General features: G+C 33.6%; 1 protein-coding gene across 3 annotated transcripts in view; it reads left to right on the forward strand.

Annotated features, from left to right (window-relative positions):
• The window catches only part of LOC105294804 (phosphatidylcholine translocator ABCB4), a 68,169-nt gene that overhangs the window by 12,146 nt on the left and 43,802 nt on the right, over positions 1 to 12,221 (forward strand). For all 3 annotated transcript variants that reach the window (XM_011364164.2, XM_011364175.2, XM_011364184.2), the window contains exons 4-11: positions 213 to 270; positions 1,336 to 1,527; positions 2,553 to 2,724; positions 3,764 to 3,888; positions 6,433 to 6,604; positions 8,759 to 8,872; positions 9,909 to 10,019; positions 10,238 to 10,363. In XM_011364164.2, coding sequence (XP_011362466.1) covers positions 213 to 270; positions 1,336 to 1,527; positions 2,553 to 2,724; positions 3,764 to 3,888; positions 6,433 to 6,604; positions 8,759 to 8,872; positions 9,909 to 10,019; positions 10,238 to 10,363 — 1,070 coding nt within the window. The remainder of the gene's footprint in view (positions 1 to 212; positions 271 to 1,335; positions 1,528 to 2,552; positions 2,725 to 3,763; positions 3,889 to 6,432; positions 6,605 to 8,758; positions 8,873 to 9,908; positions 10,020 to 10,237; positions 10,364 to 12,221) is intronic.

Consider the following 12,221-nt stretch of genomic DNA (forward strand, 5'->3'; position numbering starts at 1 on the left):
ATGAGGGAAGAACCTGAGAGGTCTTATCTTCCCCCATCTAGACCTTAGATGTCCTGCGCCTAAACCCTTGGGCTTTTTATTTGTAAAGTGAAAAGAATGCATTTGAAAATGAAAAGAGAAAAGTGAAAAGATTTTTTAAAACCTGGCAATATCTATTAATAGTTTAACCTTTCAAAAATGTCTTATTTTTGTTTCATTTTGTTTTTATTTAGTGAATTTTTCATTGTCAATGTTAAATCCAGGCAGAATTCTGGAAGAAGAAATGACTAGGTAATTGGCTAATATATACTCTTTACTTTTTGTTATACTCTTTAACCTATTTTTATCATTTACACCACTCCTGACCCTGCCATTTAAAGTAAGTCAAATATATCATGGCCCTTTACTAATAAGTACTTCAGTGTGGTTCCTAAGAACAGGATATGCCCTTCATAACCACAGTAAAGTTGACAACTTCAGTAAATTTAATATCGATAACAATACTTTGATCTGATCTATCATCTGTATTCCAATTTTGTCAGCTGATCCAATAATGTCATTTATGGCATTCCCCACCCCCATCATTAGCCTTCTTAATAGACAGGCTAATGTCTATTAAGCTTGGAACATAATGTTTGTATGTTTACATATCAGTTAATGTTGCTGATATAAATGAGTACTATCTGTATGCTATAGCAGGCCTGAAAGGATTCCGTCCAGAAAAAGTTTTTTAAATTATATTAAAAATATATTTGAAAGTACGGAAACAAAATTTATTATTTTTGGAGATACTAACTTTCCTCTAATATAGTTAAGCCTTCACTCCAAATGTCATGTTTGAATTCATGACATTTTAGCATACTATTTAAAAATTTTTTTCAAATTCTGCCAAATAGGAAGAGGTGTTTTTGGGTTCTATGTGTAAACAATATGAGAAACCTTAGACTAAGAACCATTACCTATGCTCAATCTGTTTATTCCTACATTTGCAATATGTGAATAGTAGTGAAAATGTTTAGTATGAGATACGCAAGTCTAGAACATTAATTATGAAAGAAATATCAAATTGTATGTACAAATTGTCAATATCAGTTTAAAAGTGTTTCGCTAACACTGCTATTTTTTTCTTGTATAACCGCAGAAATTTATTTTTCTTTAGCTGATAATTCAAATAAATGTGCTATTCTCCTCTTATAATTTAAGAAAAGTAAAAAATTTAATGTGTATTTGTTATAATGTCCTATATAATCCTTGTGGTCAGTTCAGTAAACTTATTAATTCCCAATTCCGAAGATTACTCCTGAAAGAAATGAGTAAAGGACAATACTTAAAAGCAACTTTCTAATTATTTTCCAGATATGCATATTATTACTCAGGATTAGGTGCTGGAGTTTTCATTGCCGCCTATATACAAGTGTCATTCTGGACTTTGGCAGCTAACCGACAGATTAGGAAAATTAGGAAAGAATTTTTTCATGCTATTCTGCGACAAGAAATAGGTTGGTTTGACACCAATGACATCACTGAACTCAATACACGGCTAACAGAGTAAGTATATTACTAATGTCATACTTTCATAAAGAAATTAACCACTAATTGTGTGAAGGTTTTAAATGAAAAAAAAAAAGTTAATAGATTAGGTGTTTGCTATTTACTGGAAGTAGAACATGTGACAGCTGTTTATAGCACTTACAGCCTATGCCACAGTGTATTTTCCTTTTCTGTTAGTTTTTCTCCTCAGTTAGTAGGTTTATTTGAGAGCTGAGCTCACCTTAAATATTTGTTTTTCTCTCATGGAGCTTACCACAAGGCCTTACAGATGTTATGTACTCAATTAAGATGATTGAATAAATGAATGATTGAATGACTTCACAAAGAGACTTGTCTTAGTAATTATTGACTCTTCACTTATTCAACAAATATTGAGGGCCCATTATGTGTTGAGCACTGTTTTGGATGTTTGTGATATACCAGTAAGACAAAGATTTTGTCTTCAAGTTGCTTACTTTCCAGCAGGGGGAGGTAGATGATAAACTTTTTCTTATTGGAGGTCCTGGTAAGAGTGTAGTGAGTTCAAAAAGGAGGGAAGATCAAGGAATTTAGGACCTGGTTGGCCTTCAGCATTGACTCAGTGAAATGAGCAGCCACTGCACATTTTTGATTGAAGAGTAACCTGTGCAGACTTCAGTTTTCAAAGGATCACACTAGCTGCTGTATTGAGAATAGACAGTGTTGAGAATATGGCTAAGGATAAAAGCAAGGAGCTCTTTCTAACTTCCGCTTTTAAACAAATTGACTCCTGTTCAAAATGTTAATGCTCCTCTAATAGGATTAACGAATTTAATAGTATCAACTTTAATTACATTGATTTCTTAGAAATTAAGGAACTAATCCAGGATCTCTCCCTTTGTACAGTAATTAGGTGGGAAAAAAATATCATTCAAGAGGCTAAGACTCTGAAAGAGGCTTGCAGTAGTGTGAATAAATTTTATCTGTTTATTTGTTAGATGTCTGCTTCACCTTTCTAACTAAAGACCTCCTGCCTGTAACCACTTAAGTGTGATCTTTTTTAGTGACATCTCCAAAATCAGTGAAGGAATTGGTGACAAGGTTGGAATGTTCTTTCAAGCAGTAGCCACGTTTTTTGCAGGATTCATAGTGGGGTTCATCAGAGGATGGAAGCTCACCCTTGTGATAATGGCCATCAGCCCTGTCCTGGGACTGTCTGCAGCTGTCTGGGCAAAGGTATGTGAAACTTGGGCATTTTTGTGTGTGTTGACCCACACATACACGCAAAGTTATTTTTAAGTTACAGTGTTCTGGTATTTGTAGTTGTGTCAATCTGTGTTAAATGTCAGTTAAAACCACAGTTTGAAGCATGTTGTTAACATGGTGCTTTAATAAGGAAATTTATTTTTAATGTGATTCAAAATGTTACAGTTATTACCTCAATTATAATTTTTTTTTTTTTTGCACTGCTATTATTTCTTTGAGTAAATCCTCTGGTGTAGTAGTTTAAATTACATATATGGTTATATCCTTATTTAAGGAAAAAATTTTAAAATATACATTTCTTCAAACTCCTGTGTGAATATAAACAATTTAAATAAAGTTTGGATTTGTTTGATTTATTTTTAATGGATAGTTAAGTGGCACTCTGCCAATTTTGCCTTACAATAAAATACACATAACCTGTTCTGCTTCAGCCAATATGGAAAGTTGAGAAATTTTACTGGCAATTTTTGCTCATTCCGGAGTTGATGTTTTTACTTTATAAACTATTGGATCTCTTTTGTTTGGATTCCTTTTTTTACCTTTCTCTTGCAACATCGTGCATAGCCATCTTATTATTCAGTAGAATGTTCGTGAGTAGATCTGAAAGTATTGTTTTCATAGTAATTAAAAATTGTGACGCAGTGAAGGAAAAGATGGGGAATCCTTTCAAAACAATATGATTTTATTTTAGGTTATTTTGCAATTAGCAAAGGAAAAAACAGTAGTTGTGGAACTTGAACTGTTCCCAAAAACTTTTTGTAGAGAGTTATGTGTTTATTTCCTTTTCCTGACTACTCCTGGAGGAGTATATCACAAGGGTAGATCAGATCTGGCCTGTGTAGGGGTGGAAGAAGCCTTTGGACCTGGTATACTGAGTGTTGTTAGCTTCATGATTTCAATGTTTGGTAAAAGATAGGATTTGGGAAGAAAAAGTAACTTTAAGAGTTGGTCAGACTGTCTTTTAACTTTTCTCCCCATACAAAATTATGAATGTTTCTCTTCTGTACAGATACTCTCGGCATATAGTGACAAAGAACTAGCTGCATATGCAAAAGCAGGTGCTGTGGCAGAAGAGGCTCTGGGGGCCATCCGGACCGTGATAGCTTTTGGGGGCCAGAACAAAGAGCAGGAAAGGTCAGGAAAGTTCTTTGTCCAGTGGTTCAAAAAACCCACTTTTACATTTTGTTGCTCATTCTTTTGTGGTATACGTTCACTACTTTCCTTTTCCTAATATTACTATCTGCCCCACAAAATATAGGCACCCTTTATCGATGGCTAGTGTTTGATGTCAGACTCTAAAGCAGAGTTCTTACCCTTTATGTTCCATGGACTCCTTTGGCAGTCTGATGAGGCCTGTGGACTCCCTTCTTAGAATAATTATTTTAAATGCATAAAACAAAATACATAGGATTACAAAGGAAACCAATTATATTGAAGTTCAGTTATCGAAATACTTTTAAATCGTGATAGAGCAAATATGTATATTTTTTGTTAACACAGTAAATGATAAGAGCTAACTATAGGTCTCACAGCTACTATAATTCCAAAGTAGAGATGTGGGTAAAAGATATTTCAAGATAATTGCATCAATCGTAATATGACATAAAAATGATCTGGGATTTCTACTGGCAATAAAGTCACAATTACTGCTAATAAAGCAGTTTGTTGCCTGTATTGATAATGAAAGAAGGTGCTAAATTTCAATTAGAAGTTAATGAAAGTAAATAAGTAATTTTCCCTCTATTCAAGTTCCTTGATCTTGGATCCCAGGTCAAGTACTCCTGCTCTAAAGGAACTTGATATACAAAAACCTAAATGCCAGAACAACGCCCACTGCCAAAGGCTCCTCCCTGCACTTTACTTAAATGTCCCCAACCAGTTTTCTTTAAATCTCCTAATATATAGTCAAAGTATAATTCTGTGTATTTTCTTTTGCCATTCTATGGGGCTCCTGGTACCCAGAACTCTTTAACATAGAAATTCTTGAAAATTCTCCAGCATTAAAAGCAAAGTTTCTCTAATTTCCACCATTTCATTTTCTATTTTCTATTCCTCAAGCCCTCTTCAAAACCACCGTGTTCTTGGTTCTCTAACCTCTCCCTTTTTCTCTCTTACCGCTGCTTCCTGTACACAATAGTCCACACAGACCACACTAACCCTCAGTTGGACCTCAGGATGTGAGTGTAATCAGTGCCGCTCCATTAGCTGCAATAAGCAAGCCGCCTAAGTGAAGGTAATTACAGCATGTCCACCACTGTCATGGAGCTTTGCGTCACATTGGGGACAATGTAAATCTCCCTGCACAGGCCTTGAGGCCCAGCCCAGGACTCATCCTAGTGTTGGGCCTGGCATGCTGTTTGTCTCCCCAGGGACGCAGCTCTGCTAAGTGAGTGCAATACCCAACACTGAGGAAACTACACTGAAGAGTTGGGTGCTTCAGTAATTAAAAAGACATACTTTTGGTGGCTGCGTACATTCTTTACAAATTAATAAATTCTCAACATCTCTTTTGGTTAAACTAAAAAATATGTTGTTTGTTTTTTGTTATAAACAGAAATACCTTATTTTATATGATATTTTTCCAAAGTCTCATTGTATATCATTGGATTTTTCCCCAAATTTAGGGAGCCAAATTAAATATTACACCCTCTCTGTGTCTAGTGTGGAAAGGCAGATTTAATTTAAATTGATGTAAAAAACATTGTAATTTAACCAAACCATTCTAGACATTTGTAATTTAACAGAATTGTAATTTAACAGAACCATTCTAGACATTTGTGCCTTTGTATTAAATGCTAGTAACATTAATTTTAATTCTATTCAAAAATTTAATAACAGAATGAGCAATGTTCAGAAAGAGATCAATTCTAAAACAATAATAGTAATGATAATAGAAATAGGAATTATCAGGTTTTGCCAACTATATGCCAGCACTGTACTAACTACTTTTAAGAATCTGTCAGCCTCACAATTATCTTGCAAGGGAGGCATTATTCACTTCATTTTACAAATGATGAAACTAAAATCTACAAACATTGAGTAAGAACCCATATCCCACAAGTAGTGACTACTTTATAACCTTGTATCTTGGCTTGACAGTTGAAGGTCAACCTGATCAAAAACAAAACAAAACACTATAAAGCAAAACAAAACAAAATAGCAAAGGCCCAAGTTTAAGTACAAGGACATGTAAAATTTCTGTCCCTCACCCAATAGGGCAATAGAGGAAGTATTTTATTTTCTCTAGAGAAGAGAAATTGAGTTGTATTAAGAAATCTATTTTAAGAGTCCTGAATAGTATTTACATTTTGGTGCCATTCTTGGTTGCCTTGGTTTTCTCTCCCACCTTAACTTTGATTTGTGATGCTGACCAGGAAGGTGATAATGATGTTCTTCCCTATCCCAGGAGTGAGAGTTCAGTTTTGGAACAGCTACAGGGACAGTGGTTGTACTGGTGATGACCGAGGGAGATGGGTCCAGGCCAGTAAAAGAAGGCTCAGATTGGCTCCAGTCGGGGCCGATCCTGAATTGGTTCAGTTCCCAGGAAGCTGGGTCTCACCAGGGGTTTCTTACTTTGATGACTTTGTTCCTTAAACATCCAACTACATAGGAGGTAAATATGGCTCAGATTACGGATTGATTTCTTATGATAACGTTTCTCCCCTCTTTTTCTGGTAGGTATCAGAAACATCTAGAAAATGCCAAAGAGATTGGAATTAAAAAAGCTATTTCAGCAAACATTTCCATGGGCATTGCCTTCCTATTAATATATGCATCATATGCTCTGGCCTTCTGGTATGGATCCACTCTAATTATATCAAAAGAATATACTCTTGGAAATGCAATGACTGTGAGTACTTTTCCTAATATTTATGAAGAACCTATAAATATTGTTTATTCATCTAACTTTTCTTTACGTTCATATTCCTTCTTTTTTGAAGGACGAGCCATGATTATAGGATTTTTTTCTTTTGGTGAATCTTTGCTCTGTCCTGTGGGCAGAGCTGGCCTTCTAGAATACACAAGGCGTAATTATGAGTGGGACCAAGAAAATAGCATGTAGTAAGACCAATTAAGAAACATATACAATAAATAAAAGAAAATGAAAATTGAATGAATTTATGAATGAAGAAATATAGATTGGACTCATCATTCTGCCCTTGAGTTTCATTATATAAGAAAGTAAACATTATTATAGATAAGTCATAGTGTAAGAAATTGTTAAATTTACAAAATATAGAACATCACCTATCTAAAATACAAGATGAAGTTATTTTAGTTTGTTTTTCTTTTTGAAAATGAAGATAGTTTTATTTTGTAATTATAAAAATAATGTATACTAGTTATAAAAAGATTTAGAATACATCATTTAAAAATTAGGAGTTACTTAGAATTACTTATAATCTAATAATTGACATATTTAGTGATAACTTTTGGTATATCTATCTTCAAGATCATTTTCTATATATACACCCATTTTTTTTATTTCAAAACTGGAATTGTATTATGGATTCTATTTTGTAACCATTTTTATAAACTAGCAATATTTTGTGACTGTCTGCCCATATCAGTGACTGTCAGAACAACATGTAACCATTCAAATAGCAGTCTTTTAAAACCTGTTCTTCCCTATCTTTCTGAACAGAAGTATCTTTCTAAACAGATGTTGAAACAATTTGGCCCTTTGCTGATGACTTAGGGCCATTGAGAAAATGAATGACTTCAAAATATTTTCTAGAGTGGTATCTGCATACTCCATTGAGGAGTTGAGAGCTGTCTGGCTGGATGAACTTTAACAATTGCTGTGTTGTTTTTTCCCCTCTTATTTTGGTCTACTCTGGTTATCAACTTGGAAACTCTCTACCTTTCTTCACTTCCTTACTTGCTAAATTTTATGAAGAAAGGACATTGAATCCTGACTTTGCCATTCACTTTTTGTGATGAGTGTGTCCCCTATGGCATAGTCTCCTCACTTGTGGTGTGTGGACAGTGACATCTCCCCAGTGGGGCTGGAGAGTGATTCCTGTGGTGCATAGGGAGCCCAGCAATGCCCTCTGCATCAAGTACTCTAGTGCATTAACTTTATAACATATATTTGGATAGAGACTTTCTTGCTTTCTTACTGGTTCTTACCTGTATTGCAGATAGTGAATAGATACATGAGGGATATTTGAGTTCTGGGTACATGAAATGTTGTTGTTACTATCTTCTGAGAAAAGCCAGACTATGTGTAGAGTTTCACCATGCCTGGAGAGGAAGGAGTAGTTACAATTCATTTTTGTTTTCTTCAGTTGAGTTACACAATAATCTAGATTCTTGAAGCTATAGTCTTGGCTTTTCTATATCAACTTATTTTCCTAGTGAAAAAGTATATGAAGGGAAATGTGTTAAGCTTTTTGTGCTATAATACAGAATGATTGTGTAAAAGAATTATTAATCAGTGCACATAGGAGTGATTTAAGGTTTTATAGTGTGAATTGTTACTCTTTATATTAAAAATTTTATCAAAATATGTATGTAAAATGGTACTTTTTAAGGACAATTCCATGGGGTCAAAATCTATCACATTTCATCTTGAACATTCTGTGTAATTCAATAAATCGTTACAGAAAATCATATAGAACTGAATAATAATACTGATGGAAAATGCTTCCTTCTAGTGGCATTAGCTTCAGAGTCAAGAGTATAGGTTTGAAAACCTTTCTAACTCTGTTATAAGTTCAGGAGAAGAGCAACAGATAGTTTGGCAGGCTAGACAAAAAAAATATTTTTGAGGTTGAAGAAACAAATTTGTGAAATGAAATGCTATAGTAACCTTGTAAATTTTGCTCTTTTGCTAAAAAAAAAACAAAAAAAACCAAACAAACAAAAAAAACCCCCAAAAAAACCCCAGATAAACCTAAACTCAACCCTTTGTATAATGTGTTCTCAAACGAATCATTTTTGAGATAATAATGGATGCCAGAATGGGACTTATAATTTTTTCTCATATTCTTTTGCTCAGGTCTTTTTTTCAATCCTGATCGGAGCTTTCAACGTTGGACAGGCTGCTCCATGTATTGACGCTTTTGCCAATGCAAGAGGAGCAGCATATGTGATCTTTGATATTATAGATAACGTGAGTTCTTTATTATTTTAATGCTGAAAAATTCTTTGAGGCTTGGATAATTAAATCTGGCTTTAGGTTAAATATCATGTGGAAATTAATTATGTGAAATCAACAACCTCTTCTTAGTAATGAATGAAACAAAATGCTTCATTAATATTTCTAAAAGTTTACTTTTAAGTAATATAATAACATTGATCTCATTTTGGAAAAGTACATCTGCACTAGTGTTGTTATTAGAGTTCAGAGCAAAGATGTTTATCTTCCTAGTTTTCCCCCCTTTCTCTTTCATGTTGTAGCCAGACTGAGACAATTATGATTTCTATATAGGATGAGTGGATGGAAAATTATTGGTGGGACCAAAATTGACAGTATGTTTTGCTGTGGGTTGCCTCCCTCAAAAAAAAAGTGATCATTGCATGTTCGATATGATTTTGAATCAACTATATTAAATAAGTTGTATTGACTGCAGTGAAATAAATAGTTTTGACATAGAAACTAAGTATGATCATTTAATCCAAACAGTTCCTCCTGTTTCATTGATCTAAGTCATGGGAAAATTGCTCAGCTTCCCAATATGCTGAAAGTTTACATTATTCCTAAATAACTTGGCTCTAACGAATTGTTCATTCAGCCTTCTCAACCCAATCCATTACATTTATTATTTAGGAATAAGCTAATTTTCACTGAATGCTGAAATACCAGGCTATATCAATCATGGCATGTTTTTGTTATTACAGTTGTATAAACATGCATTTCTGACCAGTTAGAAAATTTATAAGGCTGTGCCAAAACCTTAAAGCAAAATATTGTATAAAATGAAATGAGTATATCCCTTATGGTGTTTTGAGGAGATACCTGTTTTCTGAGAATGAATATTTCCTTAAACACACACATACACACACACAATGTTTACTTTGGGTTCTGTCTCATATGAGGGAGATTGTGCCATTCCAAGTCTTATTTTTGGAATTTGCCGAATCGTATTCCTTAAAATTGCAATTATTTGTTCTATGATGGAATAGTTATTGAATTTTGTTTTATTTAGAATCCTAAAATTGACAGTTTTTCAGAGAGAGGACATAAACCAGACAACATCAAAGGGAATTTGGAGTTCAGTGATGTCCATTTTTCTTACCCAGCTCGACCTAATGTCAAGGTACTGTCAGCAGTATTTATAGGGATTCCTAACTCAGACTGATTGTTTATCATCTTAAAGAATCTGAAGTCTCTGATCTTTTGATATTTATGTGCTTTTTCCTTTCTGGGTTATATTCCCTTATTTGATACTTTTTTCAAATTTAAAATTGAATTAAATTATTCCCCTTTTAGGGTTTTGTTGTAAAGTCTGTTATTTTTCTCTCTTTGCTCTCACAGATCTTGAAGGGCCTCAACCTGCAGATTCAGAGTGGGCAGACAGTAGCCCTGGTTGGGAACAGCGGCTGTGGGAAAAGTACAACAGTTCAGCTGATACAGAGGCTCTATGACCCTGCTGAGGGTATGGTAAGTGGGAAGAACCAAGTTCTCCAAAGCGGAAGTACCAATTAGCCCTTTGAAATTGTTTTTTAGTAACAAATTTGCATCTGAATGCAATTTTGGTAAAAGGGCTGTGGAATTGCAATGCCTTTGGATAATGCATTCAAACCCTTGGGCTAATTTAACAAAAGCATACAAGATGATAAAAGCCAAAGAAACTAGACAACATTTTTTTGTGTTCCAACTAAGCTTTTCATAATCACTAAATGACTGGAAAACAGTCATCCAAACCACTGAGAGGATTATTTGCAATGAGATATTTTGTTTGGTCAAAAATAGTCCCTGTGGAAATTGTTGACAACCTGGTCATCAGGGTCACAAGAAACCTTAGGACAGTAATTAAATTCATCAAAGATTAGTTCAGTTTTCTTAAATGTTAGAATAGCTGAAGGGGAAAGTGGGATAGTTTCTTAAGGAACTTCTGGGGACATGGGGAAAGTAATAGCCTAGGAGGGTATATATTTTTGCCGCTTAAAAATTTTGTTATAAATTCAGACTTACAGAGGGGTTGCAAGCAGGGAACTCACATATACCCTTCATCTAGATTTACTAATTATTTATATTTTGACCCACTTGCTTTATCGTCTTATCTCTGTCTCCTCATGTGTATGTGCAGGGAACACACACACACATACATACACGAATTTTTTTTCTGAACCTTTGAGAGTAAGTTAAAGACATGATTTTTTGAATCCTAATACTTAAAAATATGTTTTCTAAGAATGATATTCTTTTATATAGCTACAAAACAATTATCGAAGTCAGTAATTTAACATTGATACAATACTAGCCCACAGTATACAAATTTTCTCACCTGTACCAATTTTGAGACATTGAGTTTACCTGACATTAAAATGTATTGTTATGAAATCAGAAGATCACAAGTTACAAAGAAAAACAAAACAAAACAAAAAAACATAAAAAGGCATTGAGCTATAACAGAGATTACAGGAATAAATACAAAGTCTTTTGGGTACATGAATTATTTATTTATTTAATAAAATTAATAACCGTTCTTGGAAAAATCTAATATTACTAAGGAGGAACATAGGCCCATTCTCATTTACTAAAGTAAACTCTAAGTTGGTTAAAGTGTGAACATTTTTTTCTATTAAACTTAGCAAAATACTAACCATTGAAGATACGCATTTAAAAATATCTTATTTTTAAAATTATTACTGGAGCAATACATATTTTTTTAAAAATATACATGTCAGTAGGAAAAAAAACCTTTAGAAATTCTTTAACTTGGAGATATTCAGGGTTCACATCATGATTTAACAATTTTCTACTACTAAAACAATAGAAGAAATGCCAGTGGTATGGTTGATTCATTCAATTTTTCCTTAAAGTTCTATCCAATAAAAAATGGTAAAACTACAATAAAAGAAAGCAGTAAATTGGAACAAATGATTTATGATATATATGGGAAAACTATTATATTTAATATTTGAGAAATTACAGCTTACCCTTGAACAACATAGGTTTGAACTATGTATATAGACTTTTTCAATAAATACTGTAAATGTGTTTTCTCTTCCTTATGATTTTCCTAATATTTTCTTTTCTGTAGCTTACTTTATTGTACAAATACAAGATATAATACACGTAGCATTCAAAATATGTGTTAATAGACCGTTTATCTTATTGGCAAAACTTCTGGTTAACAGTAGGCTATTAGTAGTTAAGGTTTGAGGGAGTCAAAAGTTATTGGTGGATTTTTGACTGCGTTGGGGTTTGGTACCCCTAATCCCCAAGTTGTTCAAGGGTCAATTGTAATAAGAATCTGAAATAGCATATGAATATGCAAATCTTTCTAGAATAA

The sequence above is a fragment of the Pteropus vampyrus genome, unplaced genomic scaffold, assembly GCF_000151845.1.
Source record: "Pteropus vampyrus isolate Shadow unplaced genomic scaffold, Pvam_2.0 Scaffold4, whole genome shotgun sequence".
NCBI classification, from domain to species: Eukaryota; Metazoa; Chordata; class Mammalia; order Chiroptera; family Pteropodidae; genus Pteropus; species Pteropus vampyrus.